A 24,181-nucleotide genomic window follows, 5' to 3' on the forward strand; every position below is an offset into this window, starting at 1 on the left:
GGGGGGAATCAGCGGGCGGGAGGGAGAAGGCTTACCTGTGGAGCTGTTTCTGCAGACCAGGAGCCTTTAGGAATATCCCCCCCACCCGCGAGTATCACGGGTCCCGCTTCTTGTGATAATCTAATTGCAAGCAGCTTCTAAAAACTTCAGAGTTCCGTCCTAAGCAGAGCTACATCCTTTAAGGACTGCTAATTTCAATGGATCTCAGAGGATATAAACTCTGCTTCGGATGGCACTGTTAACCAAATAACCACTTAAATGCTTTCGATGAGAGGTGGGGAGGGAGCTGTATTATTTCAGCCACTACAGATTATCTAGGGCAGCACAAATCTCTGCAGTCTGCATCTGAAATTATAAGCATACACATGCATGGCAAGTGAGGATGAATGCAAAAGGGGGAAATAATGGGGAGGGGGGGAGAGAGAGTCAAATCTGCTTAGAGTTATGCAGGCTCACATCAGCAATAGCAGGGAAACCAAAGGGAAATCTTGGGCTGCGGCCAAACAGAGAGGAAATTCAATCACAGAGCGAGGGGCGGGGGGAGAATGAAGGGTGAACTCCAGACAACTGCACTGTACTTTGTTTCTTTCTTCAGCCAAAAGACTGAAGGAAGCAGGCGGTGTGCTAAGATAAACACTAAGAACCTGGAAGTGTATAACCATGAAATTAGGAGGCCATCGCCTTCCAAATAAATATGTCCTCCAAAACTAAAGCGCCAGTCGTCATCTAATTCTGGCAGAGCTCCACTCCGCACAGGATTGGGAGGAAGAGGTCTAATCCTTTCTCCCCTTGCTAACGTCTGGCCGCAGTGCTCACCCACCCCACCCTTGGCAAACACTAGCTCAGAGTCATCAAGACACCTGAAACTGGGATGTGCCCCAGAGTCCTCTGAGCTGTCCCAGAGAGCTCAGGGGCATATTCTGTCTTTATGCAGGGGCAGTGCACATACATATACACACCCATTGCACAGGTCGGAGGCCCCAGCCAGACCAAAGCCAGTGTGCAAGGAGGGACACAACTTAACCAGATGCCCCGCACAAAGCCAAAAGGTTGTCTTGTAGCCCTCTGCAATACTGTGGAGATCTCTGGGGGCTGGTCCACCCTTGTCTTCTCCTGCTTCTTCTTTCCTTCTTTGATAGTGCTGGGGACAGCAGGTGTCACCCAACAAGGCGCCAGATTTGACCACTGCGCTTCCAGCTACTGCACTCTGAACCAAAGCCTTACTGAAAAGGCATCAACAGCTCTCCATGTATACTGAACAACACATGCTTATTTGTACCTGAATCATCATTTTCCAGAGAGGACTTATTGTTGAACTACACTTTTTAGGCCAAGGTTTCTTGTCCCGTTCAGGCCAAGCAAATCAGCCAGTTTGGTATAATGGTTAAGAGTGGCGGACTCTAATCTGGGGAGCCGAGTTTGATCCCCCACTCCTCCACATGAAGCGACCTGGGTGACCTTGGGTCAGTCACGGTTGTCTCCGAACTGTTCTCTCAGGAGCAGTTCTCTCAGAGCTCTCTCAGTCCCACCTACCTCACAGGGTGTCTGTTGTGGGGAGAGGAAGGAGATTGTAAGCCACTCTGAGACTCCACGTGAAGGGCAGGGTATAAATCCAATCTCTTCTCCTTCTTCTTCCCTTTAAGGCAACTCTTAATTTGCTATACCTAATATTTACTGTTGTGTCCAATATTGACTACACAGTGAAATAACCCTTCCAGAAATCCGGTCCTATAACTCAGAATTTGGAAACCATGACTGCTCCTTGTAAACTAATGCAGGTTAATTGGTCAAGAAGCTAGATAACAAAGGGGAGGGTATTCATGTTGCAATCTGAAGGTATCGCCTAAACAATTAGGCAAAAAACCTGGCCATTAATCTGATAACGAAAAGACACAAGTAGAACAACAACAACAAAGAAATAAAAACAGAAATAAAGCAAAGTAACAGAAAAGCCAGTTTTAAAGGTGGTTGTTGCTTATAAATGGTGCTTTGAAGAATTACTACAGGTAAAATATCCCCTATATTTTCAGCTTCCTGGAAATCTGACATTAGTCAATTGACAACATTTGGCCAAGTCTTAGGGCTGCCAGGCCAACAGAAATTCTTTGCCTTTTTTCCTTTGGTTCACAGGGTGACTTTTCTATAGTAATTTACTTGTTCAGAAAGAACTACTTAAGATGTCCATTCAGGGGAAGGGGAATGAAGAGAAGAGAAAACAGAAGATTTTATTAAATGCTGGGGAGGAGGTGGAGAGAAAGAGAAGAGCACAAACAATTTAATCAGCAGCAAGAACAGATAAAGTGCATTTTGCTTAATGGAGCCAGAAAACCACTAAAAAATCCATGCATGTCCTAGGAGCCTTACAACCAAATCTAAGTACTGTCATTCAAAGCAATGCAGTTTGACGCTTGGAATTCTAAAATTCCTGTGGGGCACTGGGAGGCCTTTCTAGTATCAAAATGAAGGAATGGGATTTGTTTGCTGCTACTGTAACTCCCCCCCACACACACATTATCTGCTTAATAACATACATTCATAAATGCTTTCCAAAGTTATACTTACTTTAACGAAAGAGAATAGTCGTGCTTGCTGGTTTGACTATTCCTCACTAGATAGCTACATTCTTTACATAACCGCAACAGGTTTTCCGCATCTGTCCGACTGATTGCCCCATGATACCATCTACAAGAAACCAGAAGCCACACAACAATTAAAGATTTATTGGGCGGGGGGAGGGAAGAACACTTTCAAAACATTTGCATCATATTTCCATTTATATAACCCGCTCCTCATCTTATGATTGTTGGGAGCTGCATTCGGGACCCTGCATAGGGCCCAAAAGGCAGCACAGAAATTGCTATTATCTAAATAGGCAAGGGCCCTGACCCGGATGACCCAGGCTGACTTGATCTCTTTAGATCCAGGGCTATTTTTGGGCAGGAACACACAGGAATGGAGTTCTGGCTGGCTTCAGAGTTGGCCACCCCCACTACAGCCAAAACCTCTGCATTCGTGGCTACAGAGGGAAGGCCTAGAGAGTGACACCCCTGGAGATTCCGAGACGGGCAGGCCAGGGGGACCCCTGGAAGGATTGGGTAGGCGTTTAAATGCCTCCCCGTGCTTTCCCCGGCCTGTCCAAGGGCCGGCTTGCCCGGGCAAGCCAAGGGAAGGCATGGGGATATGGCCTAATATGCTAATGACCTGTGTAAAAGGTCAAATAAACCAAATCTCCCTTGCACCCTGTTCCTCCTTCTCTTCTCCTGCTTACCAGAGCAGCCTTGATGGCACTTTCCATCACCACTTTTCTCACCAAACATGCAACAACCGACAGGAGGACAACGCTATGCAAGGTTGGCCCTGGTTAGTACCTGGATGGGAGACCACCAAGGAAGTCCAGGGTTGCTACGCAGAGGCAGACAATAGCAAACCACCTCTGAACGTCTCTTGCTTGAAACCCACACAAGGGGTTGCCTTAAGTAGGCTAGGAGAAAGAAAAGGAGGAACGAGGTGCAAGGGAGACAAGTGTATTTGGCCTACATCTCTAAAAGGTCAAGTAAAGCACTCTCCCTTGCACCCTGTTCCTCCTCCTCTTCTCCTGCTTATTAGAGCAGCCTTATTTTCTTCTCCATAAGTTAGCTAAGCCTTGATGGCACTTTCCATCACCACTTTTCCCACCATATTTTGCATTAAAGGATTTTAAAGCCATGGGAACATACCTATTGGCTCTCAGATAGAAAAAAAAACGGGCGATGGCAGTGGCACTATTCCTTGCTAGATTGGAGGCATATTTGCAGTGTGTAGCCCAGCTCCCATTCTAATAGAAGTTGATCCCCAAATATTTGAAGGATTTAACCTGCTCAATGGAATTTCCCTGAATTGTCCATAAGAACTGTTTCCAAGATTTAGCAAAAGAAAGATTGTAGTCCCTCAGCTGATTGATTGATTGCACTTATCCATATGGGAGCTCCATAGAGGAATTGTGGGCTGGATTTTGCTTTAAAGGCTTTTAAAGCCATGGGAACATACCTATTGCCTCTTAGATAGAAAAAATGGGTGATGGCAGTGGCACTATTCCTTGCTAGGTTGGAGGCACATTTGCAGTGTGTAGCCCAGCTCCCATTGTAATAGAAGTTGATCCCCAAATATTTGAAGGATTTAATCTGCTTGATGGAATTTCCCTGAATTGTCCATAAGAACTGTTTCCAAGATTTAGCAAAAACTAAGATCGTTGTTTTCCTATAATTCAGTCTTAGCCTGTTGTTATTGCAATAGGTCAAGCATTGATGTAAAAGACGCCTCAGTCCAATTCGGGAACATGAAAGTAAAACAGCGTCGTCCGCATATAACATATAAAAAGATTGGGATATGGCGTTGACCAATTTTGGGGAAGTGTCCATCAAGGTTCAGTGGTTGCTTTCTGGTTACAACTTTCTCATAACCTCTAATGTCTCCTGTTTTCTCCTGTTTGCAATTCTATACAGGGAAGCTTTTAACTGATCTATTTCATTTTGGTTGGCCTTACGATCGATGTACTTTAAAAAAATGTACTTTTATTGTTCACATGCCAATAAAGGTTATCTGTCTGTCTGTCTAGTAACCCATCAGCTTCTGACGGCAAAGTTCTCCCTCTTCTACCCCTGTTGGGTTTAGCAAGTTAAAACACTTCAGTAATCACAGAGTTGCCATTCTTATTGAATCTTTCTAGCTGTAAAGATGTAGGAATCTAGTGTTTCTTATTTTGCATCCTGTTTACATAAGAACATAAGAGAAGCCAATGTTGGATCAGGCCAATGGCCCATCCAGTCCAACACTCTGTCACACAGTGGCCAGAAATACCAGGTGCCATCAGGAGGTCCACCAGTGGGGCCAGGACTTTCCCCCCATGTTAGCTTTCTAGTAAAGCTTTTCTATTCTTTTACACACATACACATGGACTCAGTCTCTCGCTCATTGCTCTGCTGATTTAATCTCTGCTTAACTATATTTTTCTAAGAATACCCTATCAACCACCCTGCCCTCCCCTACAATAAAACTGCAAGTTAATTTACATTTGCTTTTCCAGCGGGATGGTGGGGTCCACTCGCTCCCCGAGGATCCCGCAGAACTCAGGGCTCCCGTGTTTGATGGGCTTGAAGCCTCCTCCTGGCGCTCGGAGCTGTCGACGCCGATCACTGGAAGGGGAAGGAGAAGACTGCCTCATTTCTCCCCCGTTGAACTGAGCTGGGAAAAAAAATTCAGGCAAAACAGTTATCGCCTAAACATTCATCACCCAACATATTTAAAAAACACAATGCAGAAGAGAATGTCTTAATTCTAAACCATATAAAATACAATTCTTTCAGTATTCTTTACTTCATTTTTTTTAGCCACCTTTCTCCCCAATGGGGACCCAGAGTGGCTTAACATCGTTCTCTTCTCCATTTTTATGCTCACAACAACCCTGTGAAGTATGTTAGGCACAAACTGAATTATGAACTAAAGTTTCTCACAAACCGGGCCTGGTTCGTAATTCGCGAACCTCGGTCTGTGCAATTGGTTTGCCCATGAACAGAAACCATTTTTGCGCAGGTTTGCTTGGTTCGTAAGAGGGTTCATGGGCCAGACATGCTGGTGCCCAAGGCAACGGTCGGGAGCCCTTTAAAGTTGCACCACTGCAGCAGCACGACTCACCAGTGAGCTCAGGAGGCATTTAAATGCCTTCTGAGTTAACTTGCTTGAGAGTCGTGCCACCACAAGCAAAGGCACACTTGAGAGTCATGCATTTAAATGCCTTCTCAGTTCACTTGTGAGTTGTGCCATGGTGGCGGGGCTTGCAAAAGCCATTTAAAGGGAACATTCGCTTTAAATAGCTTTTACGAATCCTACCAGCTCACAAACTGGGGGGGGGGGGGGTGAATCCGGGTTGTGGTCCGTCCATGTGACCTCATGAACCACGAACTGGACGAACCTCAATTTCCCCAGTTCGTGCCCATCTCTAGCTGAGAGTGTGTAACTGTCCCAAGGTCACTCAGCGAGCTTCCATGGCAAAGTGGGGATTCAAACCTGGGTCTCACAGGTTTTAGCCCAACATTCTAACCACAATAGGGACTCAGAGGTGCACAATGACCAAGGCACCGGTATGCAACCGCACGTGTAGAGTCTTCCCTCTCAACGAAGCCGTGAAAGGCATCCTGATGACTCTTTCTGAATGAGGAAGAAGCAACCTCCAGCTCAGAATTCAATCCAATGGCTTTTTACGACCAGTCTAAAACTAATTCAAGGATAAAACGTTTCTTAGCTTTCCAATCACGGTGGATTCGAGATGAAGCAAAGGGGAGCTGTCAGGGCCAATTCCTTTACAACAGCGCAAGTCAAGTCAACTTTTGGAGAGAAAGAAAAACTCCACTTCCAGTCATTTCACAAGTCTAGAATGAACAACGCATTTTCTGGGCAGCTGTCCAGACGCAGATGCTTAAATCTTAGTCAGAAATGACATATACAAGACCTTACTTCCTGGAAAGTAAGCTCTCCACATTGCTTGGAAAAGAAAAAGAAGTGTCATTTCCCCATAATGCACTGCAACCAAGGGTAACATGATTGCCAGGTATACGTGTGTGTTTTATATACATATGTGCATGTCCGGGAGTGCATGAGTATGCTGAAAGCTCTGTCTATTTTGCATTCTCCTTTAACGACTGCGGTAGCCTCTTATGTGTGACCAAACAAGCCGGAAGCCAGAGCCTTCAGTAGAGTTGTTTTCCCAATATTTCCAGCACATCACAAACAGACTGGGGAAAGTGAAAGGAAGCCTTGGTACCAAAGGTCATTTCGGGGGGGAATGCGGGGGATCGCAGTTCCCCCGGGTGAGGTGCAGGGGGCGGGGCACATGATGAAGCCCCGCCCCCTGCTTCCGGCCGCCCCGCTTCCAGCCCTCATTCAGCCAGGAGGAGGCAGGAGAAGAGGGAGGGTAAGTTGCTTCCTCCCCGCCTCTCCCCACCCCTGCCTGCCTGGGGCCAGGGAGGGCCTTGGCGGGGCTTCCTCGCACTCCCGCCGGCCTTGCAGATCCACCGCCGGGCCCCTGATGTCAGGGGGTGTGGCATATGCTAATGAGTTATGCTAATGAGTTCCCCTAGCTCTTTTTCTACGAAATGACCCCTGCTTGGTACACATCTGTTTACTCTTTAATCAGTAGTCCTTATTCCAGATCATCAGAGCATTCAAAGAACACTGAACGCCACTGCAAACAGAACGGAAGTTCTCCCGAGTGCTCTGTGGTTTTGCATTCTGAATCTAGCAACCCCTATGAGAATGTTCTGCCAAATGCTTAAATTGGGGTTTCTGAGACTTTGAGAGGATTAAGGTGGGAATGCAATGGGAACAATCCATAGGTGCTGCTGCTGTTACAAGATAAGCAGCATCAGGGGACTCTTTCCTTGTTCCAGCTTGCTCTTCTTTCCTTATTCTTTTCTCTTCAAAGCAAAGACTCCGTCATGGCTGCAGGAAGGCAAGTGAGGATGGCCCCGCAGACAGATAATTGGCAAGAAGCAGTGGGAAGAGGAAGCAACCTTTCAGGTCAATGCACAGAGCAACAGATGGACTTGGTTAACGCAATCTTTTCTTTGCCATCTGTCTCTGCAGCGCTGACCTGCCTAATGTTGGGTTTCTTGAAGGGGAAGATGTTCCCCAAACCTGATTTTGATGGGCGAAGAGCAATTCTAAAAGGGAGAAGAGCCCCCTTCCACACGCACGAGGAAGAAAAAGAGTGAGCAGGAGAAATGTCCTCATGCATCATCAGGGTAAGATAGTAAGAGAGAAAGAAACATCTTCATTCAGATATCCAAAGGGGTGAAATGCAGGTGTGAGGAGTCTATTTGGAAAAGGGAAGATACTCTTCTTATGGTTGTGGATGGGATAGAAGCACGTTTCCAGGGAATATCTAGTGAATTTCTTTAGTTTTAAAAGGAGAGGCTGAAATTCAAGGTCAAATATTAAAATCTGAGTATTGACTGAAATTAAGAAAAAGAAGAAGAGGAGGAGATTGGATTTATACCCCGCCCTTCACTACCCAAAGGTGTCTCAGAGCAGCTTACAAACTCTTCCCCTTCCCCTCCCCATAACAGACACCCTGTGAGGTAGGTGGGGCTGAAAGAGCTCTGACAGAAACTGCTCTTTTTTCAAGAACAGCTCTTATCAGAACTACGGCTTGCCCAAGGTCATCCAGCCAGGTGCAAGTGGAGGAGTGGGGAATCAAACCCGGTTCTCCCAGATTAGAGTCCGTGCACTAAACCACTACACCAAACAAAAAATGCCATGTTACTCCTACTATTTTATGACACGGGGAGTGCAACTCTGTTAGGGAGGACACGTATTTAAGGATTTAGTTTGTTAGGAAGATATACAATTGAAGGCTTGATGAGGAAACTCTGTTTGTGTGTGCTGCTCCGGGGGGGGGGGAGTAAAATCAGAAGAGGTTGGGTGCCTCTTGCACAAACTTGGGAGATTCATAGGTGCGGAGGACTACAAAAAGCAGTAGTAAAAGGCACATTTCCTTCTCCCGCCACCACCTCGACTGCCAATCCAGCAATCTCACTTTGCTGTATAGAAGAAATGACAAAGGGTATGTGCAAGCCAAAGCAGGAGGTGGGAAGAAAAAACACTGCTCTTTCAAAGGAAAAAGAATGCATGTGGGGCGGCAGTCGTTCAGAAATTCTGCGGATATCCCAGACCCTCTGCAGAGTTTCTGTAGGCTCTCTACGGCCATGAGACTGAACAGCAACAAACCTACAGACTAAACACACGTTACTCAAAACACCTTTCAGTCCCCCTCCCACTGATGGTCTGCACACGCACAAAACCAGAGACACAGTTTTAAATGGACTTGTCTCAAGTTTCCGATTCCACGGCTGGTCAAGCGGCAAAGCCGACTGACAACTGCAGTCCGACCTTCCTGAACTGCAGGATGCAAGGGGGGAGGGGGGTGCTGGTGCGACTGTGCCCCGGGGGGGGGGGGGACCCTGAATACACACGTGAGTTTGGCCTCTGTGGAAATAAGTGCCCAATTTCCACAGATTTCCAAACTACCTCTGGGGGAAAAAAATCGATTCAGAACTTAAAACATCGAAGTTCAAATTTTGCATTCTTTTTAGGTAGTAAGACAGAAATTTGACAAGCGGTTGCCAACATCTCCATATGTAAAATTCAAGATCTCAGATTCCCGGAGAGCTGGACTCTTCCCCTTAAATAGTGTTTCTTGCTGAAGCTTGCATAAAGTTTCACCGGTCTTTCTTAGATTGGAACTACAGGAAATTATTTTCAGGACACAGACATCTTCCATGATTGGTCATAAGACTGGGAATACCTTTGGATGAAGAGAAGAAGAAGAAGAAGAGTAGGTTTTTATACCCGGCCTTTCTCTACCCGAAGGAGTCTCAAAGTGGCTTACAATCGCCTTCCCCTCCTCTCCCCCCCAACAGGGGCCTTGTGAGGTAGGTGGGGCTAAGAGAGTTCTGAGAGACCAGTGACTGGCCCAAGGTCACCCAACAGGCTTCATGCAGAGAAGCAGGGAATCAAATACGGTTCTCCAGATTAGAGTTCACCGCTCTTAACCACTACACCATGCTGGGTCTCGAGGCTAAATCCTTTTTTTTTCTGTCTGTTGAGACTGCCCTTCAGCTGCTTTATCGTCAGTGTGACTATAAAACAGAGAACAGTAGTGCTAAGAATTTATATGGTTTCCTGACAAAGACTGGAGACATACCGAAGGAAGGGGGACTGGGTTTCTTTTAAGAAGCTAGACAGCTTCCTGAATTAAACTGTATATGTCTGAGAATGTCTTTAGTGGACTGGCAGCTTAAATAAGCGTAAAATAAGGGAGGTTCAAGAACAACTTGAAAGTTTAAGAAATTTTAAATCCCACTGATTACACACATTTGAGCAGGGACTCTCCCACTGAAATGGGATAGGGACCAGTATATCCCTTTCACTGCATATGCATATTGAACAAATAGATGCGTTCCATTGTCACAAACTGTGGCCTTCCAACAATGATGCTGTACCCATGCAGGAAGAGTTTGGAGTGGGACGGCCCTTATGTGGCAGGGCATGAAAGGTATAATTACGGAAATAATTTAACTAAATTGAAATACCCCAAAATTCACAGCATCGTAATCCAGAAGGAAAAGTGGTGGGAAGAATTAACCAGCGCAAGTGTTTCATAAAGTTTAATTGTGTTTCACTTATTTATTCTACAAAAGAGTAATATCTCTAATGCTGCGGTTCTTTATGAAAGACAAGCACATAATCCCTTAAAAGAATATTTGTGTTTAGACAAATCACCCAGCCAAACAGTAGCGATGAAGCCTAATTCATTTACGACAACCCGCAAGTAATTAAAAACAACAAGCAATTAAAGTAGCATTATTTAACATATTGGAAGTCAAACAAGAAACTCTCCTAATTGTGCATGTGAGGGCTGGAACAAAATTACATGTTGAAATCACAAATACTGACTTAGTAAAACTCTAAGCGCACTGTTTACAACACAGCATTTTTAGTGAGAAATTCTCACCGGAGACTTGCAGGGAAGCTGAAGGTTTATGTACTTAACTATTTTCAATCTTTTAATACATTTACTTTGCAGAAAAGGAAAACAAACAATAAACAAGAAGAGAGAAAACATGGAGGGAACAAAGCGTGAGGGTTCATGTACAAAATTCTTTTATCTCAGCGTTTCCACTTTATTTTTTCTCGCCAGAGGAAAACCGAAGAGGAACCAGGGCGTAAAGAGGACTTCAGAACAATAAATGGAACATCTCCGAGGGAGTCTTCTTCCTTTGGCTCTTCCCCCCCTTATCTTCCACATGATTGTAAGGATGTATGTTCTAGCTGATGCATTTATCACTAGCATTATTAGTATACCCATTCCCCGAATACAGGGGTCGTTTCGTAGAAAAAGAGCCAGGGGAACTCATTAGCATATGCCACACCCCCTGTCATCACCGGAAGTGTGTCATAAGGCCACACAACCCGCCCCCAACGGTCCCAGCCGCTGCTGCCAGCCTTGCAGCTCCACCGCCAAGCCCCATGAGGGGCCCGGCGGTGGACCTGCAAGGCCGGCGAGAGTGCAAGGAAGCCCCGCGAAGGCCCTCCTTGGCCCCAGGCAGGCAGGGGTGGGGAGAGGCAGGGAGGAAGCAACTTACCCTCCCTCTTCTCCTGCCTCCTCCTGGCTGAATGAGGGGCGGAAGCGGGGCGGCCGGAAGCAGGGGGCGGGGCTTTGTCATGTGCCCCGCCCCCCGTACCTCACCCGGGGGAACTGCGATCCGCCGCGTTCCCCCCGAAATGACCTCTACCCGAATATAACACAGAAGCAGCAAACAGCTTCCTCTGTAGGTGGGTACTCTGAGCTGTCAGAAACATTTACAGTTCCATCCTAAGCAGATTTATGTACTTACATATTTATTGCATGCAGACCCTGCCTTTCCCCATTGGGGGCCCAACGTGGCTTACACCCTCCCTCTCCTCCATTTGGTTCTCACAACAACCTGCTGATGAAGGTTCAGCCGAGAGCGCGTGACTGGCCCAAGGTCATGTGAATACATGATGCTGCCTCGTACTGAATCAGACCCTTGGTCCACCAGTGTCAGTATTGTCTACTCAGACTGGCAGCAGCTCTCCAGAGTCTCAAGCAGAGGTCTTTCATATCACCTACTGCCCGGTCCATTCAACTGGGAATGCCGGGGATTGAACCTGGGACCTTCGGCATCATGCCAAGCAGATGCTCAATCACTGAGCCACAGCTAGGGTCGCCAGGTCCGATGATCGTGCTGGTGGGGGAGAGGGGAGGGACTCTCCTGGAGCGAGGGTGGAGCACCGCGATGTGCTGATGTCACACGGAAGTGACGTCATCACATCGGCGATGTCGGGGATGACACTCTGCTTTTGGGACAAAACTCTACAGTAAAATCACCCTCAAACCATAGAGTGCTGCCTAAAAACCAGAGTGTTGCCGATGTGATGATGTCACTTCCATGCGACACCAGCATGTTATGTTTGGGGGCGGGATTTCCCCCCCACTGGCCAGCTTATTGGTGGTGGGCAGGAGCCCCCAAAATTGGGGGATCCCTCACCCCCAACTGGGGAATGGCATCCCTAGCCACAGCCCCTCACCCAGCAAGCTTCCATGGCAGAGTGGTGATCCGACTCTGGGGTCTCCTAGATCCTCATCCAACACTTCCGGCACCACACTGGCTCTCAAGCTTGGTACACACACACACACACACGTTTACTCACCCTCTGGGGAAGAACGGCAGACACGAGCATGCTGGCCTTGCTCCCTGCCAAGAAGTCTGCGCAAGAGTCAAATGTGTGGAGAAAGTGCCCCCACATATCCACCTCCACATGATTTATTTATTTATTTATTTTTGAATTTATACCCCGCCCTCCCCGAAGGCTCAGGGCGGCTCACAAGGGGCACAAATGCCCAAGTTAAAACATTAAAACAGTACAAAATAATATAAAATACAACAATACAATTCACTAAAATATACTTTACAGTGCTCCAAAATTATTTAACTATAAAAGTTCAAGATGGGATTCTAAAATTCTTAACAAACAACAGTAATAACAATAAATATAAATATAGCAGCAACAATATACGTCCATACAGCGTTGACCTCTGCCAGGCACGTCTCGCACCCCCAATAGTCCCTGAAGATGGTCAATTTGCGGGACTAGTGAGGGGGGCGTAGATAGTAACGTTGTTTTGAGGTTTTTTTAAAGCATTGCTGATCATAGGGAAGGAGGGAAATGTGTATTTGTGGGTGCTTCCTCCGTTGCATTTGCCCCATGCAGACCTCTTGGCGGGTCATGTGGAGGCGGTGGCAGTACCAACACCCTTGTGCCTGCTCTCTCTCCTTGTGCACTAAGCGAACACACTGGGGAGGGGGGTGTTCATCTGTACTGGCCATCAATGGACTTAGAACATGACCCTGTTTACGATGGCACTGTTAATTACTTAATTTCTTGAAGCAAATAGCAGTTCTCTCGCCCTCAGTTACTGCCCTGACAGGCAATTTAGGAACTCAGCGTATGACAGGTTTCATAATGGACTTAGTTTGGTGAGCTCAATACAGAATTGTCAATAGGCAAACTTGATACCAAGTAATTCCTAGCCTTCTCCAGTAATGGAAATCATAATGCATTTCCCATCAGTGTTTCCCCTAAAACCGCGTGAACGAAACAGCTCTGAGACGGCCAGGTAAGGCGCTCTGAGCATCTCTGAAGCACGGGTGGGATATTAAGTGCAATAAATAAATTAAAAATAAAATAAAAGCAATTTATTTATCCATTAGCGAACCTTGAAGTCTGGCTTCCAAGCAATAGAACAAAAAAACATATTTCCATTTTGAAAGCGCCATTTCTTCACAGCAAAAGGCTCTTCTGGCAGACCCTAGTTAAGTGCTAAAATAAATGCTTATTGATTCTCTCCCCTCCTTTTTGGCACCAACTTATCCCCCTGCTGTAAGGATGACTGAAGCAACACGGTGAGAACATGCTTGGGCATAGACCAGTCTCAGGAAATGATCTGAAGTCAAGCGATTCACTCACTAACCTAAGATCTGGGTCAGCTTTCTACAATACTGATTGGGGTCGGCGCAGGCGCACTATATCCCAGAGGTGTGATGCACAGAGACCACGAAGAAGATATGTGAGTTTCCCTACCTGAACCCTAAATGAGGCGGAAAGCAAAAAGGAGTTCCTGCCGTTCGTGCATGCATCTGGAACACATCACAGGCCGTGATGGTTGCAAAGGCACCTAAAATAACGTCTAAAGTCTTTTGAGATTTTGAGTAGCACTTTGGGATGCCTTAGCAACCCGGATGGACACTAAGGTCCCTGGCTCCCACTCTGCCCTTAGCTAAGGACTGGGCATCAGTTGGGGCGCCAGATGTCTGGTCAAGTGCTCTGTGTACTCTGCGACCAGGCTGTGCCTCACAATAGCAGCCATCACGTCCCAGTGTCTGCTGGGTACTGATGGGGATTCAAAATGGCACCTGAAGTCTCAAGAGTTCATCTTGAGGAGCTTGTAGCAGTGCTGCTGGACACAAGGGATGAAGCTGTTGAGGGGGAGGGTAACGGAAGGAAAAAGGGAGAGAGGAGATGGGAGGACAATGATTTCATAATGGACTTAGTTTGGTGAGCTCAATACAGAATTGTCAATAGGCAAACTTGATACCAAGTAATTCCTAGCCTTCTCCAGTAATGGAAATCATAATGCATTTCCCATCAGTGTTTCCCCTAAAACCGCGTGAACGAAACAGCTCTGAGACGGCCAGGTAAGGCGCTCTGAGCATCTCTGAAGCACGGGTGGGATATTAAGTGCAATAAATAAATTAAAAATAAAATAAAAGCAATTTATTTATCCATTAGCGAACCTTGAAGTCTGGCTTCCAAGCAATAGAACAAAAAAACATATTTCCATTTTGAAAGCGCCATTTCTTCACAGCAAAAGGCTCTTCTGGCAGACCCTAGTTAAGTGCTAAAATAAATGCTTATTGATTCTCTCCCCTCCTTTTTGGCACCAACTTATCCCCCTGCTGTAAGGATGACTGAAGCAACACGGTGAGAACATGCTTGGGCATAGACCAGTCTCAGGAAATGATCTGAAGTCAAGCGATTCACTCACTAACCTAAGATCTGGGTCAGCTTTCTACAATACTGATTGGGGTCGGCGCAGGCGCACTATATCCCAGAGGTGTGATGCACAGAGACCACGAAGAAGATATGTGAGTTTCCCTACCTGAACCCTAAATGAGGCGGAAAGCAAAAAGGAGTTCCTGCCGTTCGTGCATGCATCTGGAACACACCACAGACCGTGATGGTTGCGCAAAGGCACCTAAAATAACGTCTAACGTCTTTTGAGATTTTGAGTAGCACTTTGGTATGCCTTAGCAACCCGGATGGACACTAAGGTCCCTGGCTCCCACTCTGCCCTTAGCTAAGGACTGGGCATCAGTTGGGGCGCCAGATGTCTGGTCAAGTGCTCTGTGTACTCTGCGACCAGGCTGTGCCTCACAATAGCAGCCATCACGTCCCAGTGTCTGCTGGGTACTGATGGGGATTCAAAATGGCACCTGAAGTCTCAAGAGTTCATCTTGAGGAGCTTGTAGCAGTGCTGCTGGACACAAGGGATGAAGCTGTTGAGGGGGAGGGTAACCGGAAAGAAAAAGGGAGAGAGGAGATGGGAGGACAATGACCCTGAGGTTCCTCACAGGTCAGCCACTTGTATTAGAAAGATAGTTTCAGGAGAGCAGCTGTGTTGGTCTGCAGTAGAACAGCTGGATTTGAGTCCAGTAGCACTTGAGAGGAAAAGGGAGCTTGGACTCTCAAATGTTTGTACCCTGAAAATCTTGTTGGTCTCTAAGGTGCTACTTTGGTGCAGTGAAGAAAGTTTGGCATAGTGGTTAAGGGCGGTGGACTCTAATCTGGAGAACTGGGTTTGATTCCCTGCTCCTCTACAGGCAGCCGTCTGGGTGACCTTGGGTCAGTCACGGTTCTCTCAGAGCTGTTCTCTCAAGAGCAGTTCTCTCAGAGCTCTCTCAGTCCCACCTACCTCACGGGATGTCTGTTGTGGGGAGAGGAAGAGAAGGAGATTGTAAGCCCCTCCGAACCCTGAGTGAAGGACGGGGTATAAATCCAATTCTCCTTCTTCTACTGGATTTGAATCTAGCTCTTGTAGCATTATAAAGAGTGCCACGTCCCAACAGTCAGGCGCATTCCAATACAACTGAGAAACAGAAACCAGGATATGGTTATGTAGACAGAAGGGCTGATTTCAAAAATTCATAGTCACTGAGGGTTAACAGGAACAGTCAATGCGAAGAATTCTACTTTGTGAGCTACTGGCATTAAACTTGTGAGTGAGCAATTTGGCTACTCATAAATTGGTCTGCTCTGGAGCCATCTTTCCCGAGTGAAGACAAAAACGTGTGAGCCGGAGGCTAGAAAACTGTGAGCTAGCTCACACTAACTCAGCCTAACTCGGCTTAGAGGGAACACTGGGAACAGTCACATATTCCTGTGCAGAAAAGCAAAACGCTACACGTGGCATTACTGTTACTCAATAATAATAATAATAATATACTTTATTGTCATTGTACATAGTACAACGAAATTAAAGGTGCAATCATTCGGTGATCTACAACCATACTCATGCCCTCACACAACCTTTCACAACCATCCCATAACTCCCTTAAGGTTCACATTGCAACTTAAACCACCAATGCCACCCAAATCCCAATTTCATACAGCATTTAAAGCAATAATAGCTCTCGAATAAAAACTATTTTTAATCTGTTTGTCCTTGTTTTAATTGTCCTATATCTTCTACCCGAAGGCAGCAGTTCAAACAGAGAGTATTCAGGGTGTGACAAATCCTGCAGAATGTTCTTTGCTTTTTTTCAAGCATCGAGAACTATACAATTCCTCCAGGAACTCAAAGAGCAAAACAGGCCATTCATACCTGACGCTGGGTTGACAGGGACCCAAAGGGGGTGTAATGTATCCCTGAGCACAAGGACATCCCATTCCCCACCAGGTTCTCACTAAATACAAGCCACATAAAACCTGCCCATCATGGTGATTCTCTACAATGTGAACACAATCAGGCTTTGTTCTACTGTTTGCAACATCTCTAATTCTATGCATCTTATGATGTCTCATTTTCAGTGGCTGCAGTCCAACAAAGCTAGATGATGAAACTCCCAAGCACCTGTTCAAGACAGGGAGATGTGAAATTTATCCCGACTACCGATGCCAGACAGATTCCTTCTCGGTGATGGGACACCCAAACTCACCTTTCTGCCCCAAAATTCTACTTGACACTCAAGGAAGGGGAAAAAAACCCCTGATAGCCCAGTCTAGTTTGATCTTGTCAGAGTTTGGAACCAAAACAGGGCTTGCCACTGTTAGTGCTTGGATGGGAGGCCACCAAGGAAGACCAGGGTTGCTATGCAGAGGAAGGCAAGGGCAAACCACCTCTGTTCGTCCCTTGCCTTGAAAACCGTATGGTTCCGGGGGCCTCCAAGAGTTGGTTGCAACTTGAAGGCGCACAATTATTTCATTATTATTAATGGCCACAGCCAGATCCTGCCTCAGCGTTTCCCAGTCTGGGGGCCGTGACCCGCAAGTGGGTTGCAAAGCCTGCTGAAGTGGGTCGCAGGCTCCTATTGGCGTACGGCGGCTGTTCTCTTCCCCTCCTTGCCGAGGCCCAGCTGAGCTCGCAGGCAGGTGGAGCCTCGCAAAGCCAGCCAACCAACCAGCAGTCTGTAGTGAGCAAGGTTGAAGTAGCGGCTGCAATTGCCTGCCGGGAAAGGAGCATGTGTACCTTCTTGCCTAGCACAGAAGTGGCTGCTCTGTCGTCTTCCTTCTCCTCCTCGGCAGGTAGCGGAGGTGAACTCTGGGGTGCTTGCAAAACACATTGAGCAAAACCATTTTCTACGTCCTCTTTTCATTTGCCAACTGATAGCAAGAAGCAGGGAGAGAAAGAGGCTGGACCCTGCAGTGAGGGTAGGAGTGAGTGGGAGATAGATCCCTCCCACCTGGGTTAGGCAAGTTTAGCTGTTGCTTTGAAGCCCTTCCCCTAATTTCCCCCAGGGCCGGTTTTGCCGCAGCCTTCTGAATGGCTTTGGGCCTCTTCTTGAGGCATCCTTGTTGGCCTTTTTGGCCCCCTTGACAGGAGCGCCTTGCTGCACGTTATAGGTGTCTATGTGCCAGTGCTAGAAGACTCCGAGCTAAGATGGGGGAGCTGGAGTGTTTGCTGTTCAGTGACAATTTTTATATAGGAGGTATCTCAGAAACATGGTGGAATGGTGAAAATCTATGGGATACAATCATTCCTGGGTATAACCTCTATCGGCAGGACAGGGAGGGATGGGTTGGTGGTGGTATTGCGTTGTGCATCAAAAATGGAATAGCATCAAATAAGTCAGAAAACATCAGGGGGATTAACTCCCCAACAGAAGCGATGTGGGTGGAAATCCTGGACCCGAAGGGTTACTTGAAAGTGGGAGTGTACTATTGCCCACCTGAATAAACCCTTGAGGCTGACCTTGAGATGGAGGAGGAAATAAAGGAGGTGACTAAAGCAGATAATGTTATTATACTGGGAGACTACCCTCACATTGACTTGCTAATCATGTGTTTGAGTCAGGCTATACAAATGAGATTCCTAGACATCAGAAGTAAGACTCAGAAGAAGTAAGTGTCTGTATTCAACTTCCAGGTAATGGATAAATAAAAAATAAAATAAATAAATAAAAAGAAGTAAGTGTCTGTATTCAACAGGGCTTACTTCCAGGTAACTGAACATAGGATTGCTTTGAAAGAAAGTAGGGTTGCCATCCCCTGATGGGGGTGGGGCTTCCCTCACTTTCGGGGTGCCCAATCCACCACTGGCCAGCTGGGAGCCCCACCCCCAAAGAGCCCTGTCACAATGACGTCACCCAGAGGTAAGTAAGGTCATCACACCAAGTGCACCGCATGGGGGGCGGTCTAGCATTTGGCTAAAAACTCTATAGTCACCATAGTCTTTGGCCAAATGCTAGGGCACCCCTGCATGACATGCCCAGTACAATGATGTCACCTCTGGGTGACGTCATTGCGCCGGGCACATTGGGTGTGATGGGGCTCTTCCGGGGAGGGGTCCCCCCTGCTGGCAGCCAGGTAAGACCTGACAACTCTATAAGAAAGCACCATTGAATTAAATGGGATTTCCTTCAGATAAAACACACAGATGCAGGGAGAGATTTGGCCTCACCTGGACATACAGGGCCAGGGCCCAAGCCCTTGCCATCCCATTTACTTCTTCTCTAAAATAGAGAAAGAGATAGCAAAATATGGGGAAGACGCTGCGGTTTACTTGGGTAATTGCTCCCTATTTCACTGAAAGCGTCAGATGCAGCTGAGCAACAGTTCCTCAACAGGAGCAGCAATTAGTGTTTCGAAGTCTTTTCTTTATCCTGAACCATTTTGGTCCAACACAGACAGACCATAATGCTTTGTGTGGTTATTGCCTCTAGTCCACTCAGCCGGGGAGCAGGCAGTGAAAAGGTGTGACTGCAAACTTGGCTTGAAACCAGGCACCCAGGGTCTATTGCGACAGCCCAGGAGAGGCCCCCCCATCCTCCAACGCCATTTGCCACCAATGATTTATTACATTGATAAATATCACCGGGTTATAAAAGCACATCTACTAGCTTTCAACAAGCTCTCCACAAACAAACACACAGGCCAAAGGATTGCACATATTTTGCATTCATAGCTCAGGAACATACTTCAGAGCATGAATACACCCTCCGGCTGGAGGTGTTTTCGCTATTGTAAAAACAACATGCATTAAACATTCAGATTGCCTTTTCAGTTCAGGCAAACAATTGAGCCACTGTTTCAGCTTTTTATATGCCACCTCCAAGGGTGGGGGAGCTAGACAGTGCATAGTCACCCCACCTGTACGGGAAGTAGCAGCTCAGGCATTAACCACCTTAAAAAAAAACAATCAAAACTAATAATGTATAGTCCACAGTTCATCAGGTAACAGTACTTTCAATTAGACTAAGAAGAACCACCAGTATCAGCAGATCATAACAGAACTGTTGCTTATTGTGACAAAACAGGAACATAAGAACATAAGAGAAGCCAATGTTGGATCAGGCCAATGGCCCATCTAGTCCAACACTCTGTCACACAGTGGCCAAAATACCAGGTGCCATCAGGAGGTCCAGCAGTGGGGCCAGGACACTAGGAGCCCTCCCACTGTTGCCCCCCCCCAAGCACCAAGAATACAGTGCATCACTTGCCCCAGACTGAGAGTTCCTATCTATACCTTGTGGCTAATAGCCACTGATGGATCTGTGCTCCCTATGCTTATCTAATTCCCTCTTGAAGCCGTCCATGCTTGTAGCCGCCACCACCTCCTGTGGCAGTGAATTCCATGTGTTAATCACTCTTTGGGTGAAGATGTACTTCCTTTTATCTGTTCTAACCCAACTGCTCAGCAATTTCATGGAGTGCCCACGAGTTCTTGTATTGTGAGAAAGGGAGAAAAGTACCTCTTTCTCTACCTGCTCTATCCCATGCATAATCTTATAAACCTCGATCATGTCACCACTCAGCTGTCGTTTCTCCAAGCTAAAGAGCCGCAAGTGCTTTAACCTTTCCTCATAGGGAAAGTGTTCCAACCCTTTTATCATTCGAGTTGCCCTTTTCTGCACTTTTTCCAATGCGATAATATTCTTTCTGAGGTGTGGTGACCAGAACTATACACAGTACTCCAAATGAGGTTGTACCATCGATTTATACAGGGGCATTATGATACTGGCTGATTTGTTTTCAGTTCCCTTCCAGTAATCCCGAGCATAGCATTGGCCTTTTTTATTGCAGTCACACACTGTCTTGACATTGTCATTGAGTTATCTACTACCACTCCAAGATCTCTCTCTTGGTCAGTCTCTGCAAGTTTGGACCCCATCAATGTGTATTTATATTTAGGATTTTTGGCTCCAATGTACATCACTTTGCACTTGGCCACATTGAACCCCATTTGCCACGGTGACGCCCGCCCATCCTCAACAGATCCCTTTGGAGTGCCTCACAATCCTCCCTGGTTCTCACCTTCGTGTCATCTGCAAATTTAGCCACTTCACTGCTTACTCCCAACTCCAAATCATTAATAAACTAGTTAAAAAGCATCAGACCGAGTACTGATCCCTGTGGTACCCCACTGCTTACCAGCATCCACTGAGAAAATTTCCCATTTATACTCACTCTCTGTTTCCAATTAATTAGCCAGTTTTTGATCCACAAGAGGACTTGTCCGTTATCCTGTGAGTATTGAGCTTACTTAGGAGCCTTTGATGAGGAACTTTATCAAAAGCTTTCTGGAAGTCAAGGTAAACAATATCTATTGGGTTCCCCTTGTCCACATGTAAAACAGGAATTTTACTAGGATAAAAACTATAAGGTAGGAGAGATTCTTAAATATGTCTGGGGTGACAACTGACTTATGGAGAGCCAGTTTGGTGTAGTGGATAAGTGCGCAGACTCTAATCTGGGAGAACCGGGTTTGATTCCCCACTCCTCCACTTGCACCTGCTGATGTGACCTTGGGTGAGTCACAAGCTCTGGCACAGCTGTCCTTGAAAAAGAACAGTTTGTGTCAGAGTTCTCTCAGCTCCACCCACCTCACAGGGTGTCTGTTGTGGGGAGGGGAAGGGAAAGGAGTTTGTAAGCCGCTCTGAGACTCCAAGTGAAGGGCGGGGTATAAATCCAATCTCTTCTTCTTCTTATGGCGACCCCAGAAAGGGACTTTCAAGGCAACTGAGAAACAGAGGTGGTTGGCCACCACCTTCCTATGCAGAGTTTTCCTTGTCAGCCGCACATCCAAGTATTGTCCCTGGCTTAGCTTCTGAGATCAGGTTATACCCACCCCCCCACTGCCTCCCAGCTAAGCTTTCAAATACAATTCTCTAATTTTGCCTGTCTGAGACAGTTCTCTTCTAGTGCGGAATACAGTAGCTACTTCTAGATTCTGACTGATGAGCACTGCTTTCCTTGAAGGAAACCCTAGCCTTTCAACTATTGCTCCTGGTATCCACAAAGTCGATTTCAGCATGCTGATGGAATCTAGGGATGCCTCATGGCGAGATCGGGAAGGATGGCTCTGTCACTAGATTGGATGGGGAGAGGCAACAAGGTTGGAGAGGCCTATTTACCATGTCAAAAAGGTTTTTCACTCCCAGTTTTGGGGAGAAGGTTTTTGGGAAAAGCCCAGTAGATGGGGAGGTGGATTTGCAACAGTGCTTGGCTTACGTTCACCCAGAGGAAAAGAAAAGTAGGCTTTTAACTACAAAGTTCAGACCTTTTTCAGCTCTGGGCCCTTAAAGCCACCAGGTTACCTTCAGACTGAAGCCCAACCTCCCCCCACCCCAGCAGGTCTCCAGAATCCTATGGGTGCTACAGAAAATGGTTCAGAAGCAGTGGTCGCCTAGTGGTCAGAGCGACCAAAACTCTTGTGTGTGTTTTTGTGCTATTACAGAATGGCCACTTCATAACAATTCAATGGGTTATCACCAGTTTCCCCTCTAAGCTGAGTTAGTGTGAGCTAGCTCACAGTTTTTTTTAGCCTCCGGCTCACACATTTTTGTCTTAGTTCAGGAGGGATGGCTCCAGAGCAAACTTATTTATGCAGTAGCCAAGTCGCTCACTCACAACTTTAATGCCAGTAGCTCACAAAGTAGAATTTTTGCTCAAACGACTCCACGGTTTAGAGGGAGCATTGGTTATAACCCACCCTCACGGCAGAGGAGAGAGAAGGCTACCATGGATTTATGAGGGACTGGGAAGAGAAGAGAGAAGAGAAAAGAAGAGATTGGATTTATACCCTTCACTCACTAATGGCAGACAGAGGCCAAACCCAGCAACCATATATGTACTGAGATCCACAAACAGCCACACTGGTGCTACTTCTGGTAAATAGGGCATTGACCCCTTTGGGAAACCTAGAGTTGCCATTCCCCAGTTGGGGGCAGGGGTTCTCCTGGTTTTGTGGGCTCCTGCCTGCTGCCGGCCAGTGGGAGGATATCCGCTCCCCAAACAACGACATTGCTGGAAAGAAATGTGATGTGCCTACATCACCCGGTGACATCAAGGGGCGACGCTCTGGCTTTTGGGCAAAACTGTTTGTTTTGAGGCTGATTTTACCATAGAGTTTTGCCAAAAACCAGAGCGTCATCCCTGACGTGCCTACATCACTTCTGGGTGATTCAGGCACATTGCACGATGTCACTTCCCGCTCCCAGAACGTCCCCCCCCCCCAATTCCCCTGCTGGCATTTCCGATGGACCTGGCAACCCTAGGAAACACCATTTTGACCTAGATGTACTCCTGGACTGCCCGCAATACATTTACAGGGTTGTGACTTGAAAGGGCCCAGCTCTCCCTTACAGGAGCCTGTAGTGGTCAAACCACAAGGCAGACATATTTCCCCTTTCTGGACAGCCAGACACAGCCATTCAGGCAGATAAAACTTTCTATTCATCAGTCGCGGGAGGAGCAGGAGTCACATGGGTGCGTCATTCTTGGCATCACAGAGAGGCGCAATATTTCATTCAATTGCCTGGCTTGGCTTCCCCTAGAAAAAAAAGTTTCCTGGCAAGAAAAATAAAGCGCCTAATCCCTTTGTGCAAAAACTAGTGATAAGTTTTCTGTCCGGAAGCCCAATGAAAATAAATAATCCTGTTACAAAGCAAATTGCCTCATAAGCCTAGATCCTGAAGTTTAGAAAGACATTCTGAGTTTTCAACCACCACCCCCTCCCCCAGTTCTTTTTCTGGTCAAAGTACATGGAGAATCCATTTTGCCGGACTTCTGGTTTATGGCAGCGCGTTAGCAGACTCACCTCCCGAACCTCCCGGGGGTGAAGCTGCGCTCCGGCCGAAGGAGGGGGTGCGCAGGCTCGTCAACCCCCAGGGACCCAGCTGAAGGGGCTCTGGACAGGGGACTTATGAGAGGTCGCCTCTTCACCGGCGGAATGCCGGGGAATTGAGGCGCCTCTCCGTCCCGAAGGTTCTTCGTGCCGCGAGGCCGAATGGACTCAAGTGACGCCGACCGGGGTTTAGCGTAGGAGGTCGAGCGGCATAAATGATTTTTTTAAAAGGGGTCTGAGGATCAACTATAAACGTGAGTCTAACGTAAGCGGTGGTTAAAGAGAAAAGAAAGCTCCCTACCCCATTCTGTAAAACGGAAAGCGAGGCGGACAGGGGAGGGACGCCTCCCAACCACATGAACTTTTGAGCGAACTGAGGGGGGGGGGGAGCGGAAGAGAAAGTGTGTAAAACTGTTAAAAGCGTTTGGGCACATATTCAGAGACTTTCAAAATATTTGTCAAAGTAAACAATCGAGAAAGATGGTGGGGAAGAGGACGGAGAAAGAGAAACCTTTGAAACCGAAACTAGTGGAGAGCCCCAAACTGGAAGGAACCAACGAACTGGCAAAGACTTTGGCAGAATCCATGCGCCCCCTACTGGACCAGATGAATAATCTCAAGGAGCAGATGTCAAAAATGACTCAGTGTACCACCACGCAGCAAATACAGATAAGCGATACACTTAAAATGATGAATGAAACAGCTGAGAAGGTGAAAGAAGTG

At 46.9% G+C, this 24,181-nt stretch overlaps 1 protein-coding gene across 1 annotated transcript in view; it reads right to left on the reverse strand.

The window, feature by feature from the left end:
• Window positions 1-5,220, reverse strand: part of LOC107124724 (SH2 domain-containing adapter protein B) — a gene marked incomplete at its 5' end in the record, with an annotated part of 53,355 nt that extends 48,135 nt beyond the window's left edge. The window contains 2 exons of the mRNA XM_015428222.1: window positions 2,563-2,682; window positions 5,049-5,220. Of these exons, the coding sequence (XP_015283708.1) occupies window positions 2,563-2,682; window positions 5,049-5,220 (292 nt within the window). The remainder of the gene's footprint in view (window positions 1-2,562; window positions 2,683-5,048) is intronic.
• Between the last annotated feature and the right edge of the window lie 18,961 nt (window positions 5,221-24,181).

This window comes from Gekko japonicus, unplaced genomic scaffold, assembly GCF_001447785.1.
Source record: "Gekko japonicus isolate JY-2015 unplaced genomic scaffold, Gekko_japonicus_V1.1 scaffold1907, whole genome shotgun sequence".
Taxonomy (NCBI): domain Eukaryota; kingdom Metazoa; phylum Chordata; class Lepidosauria; order Squamata; family Gekkonidae; genus Gekko; species Gekko japonicus.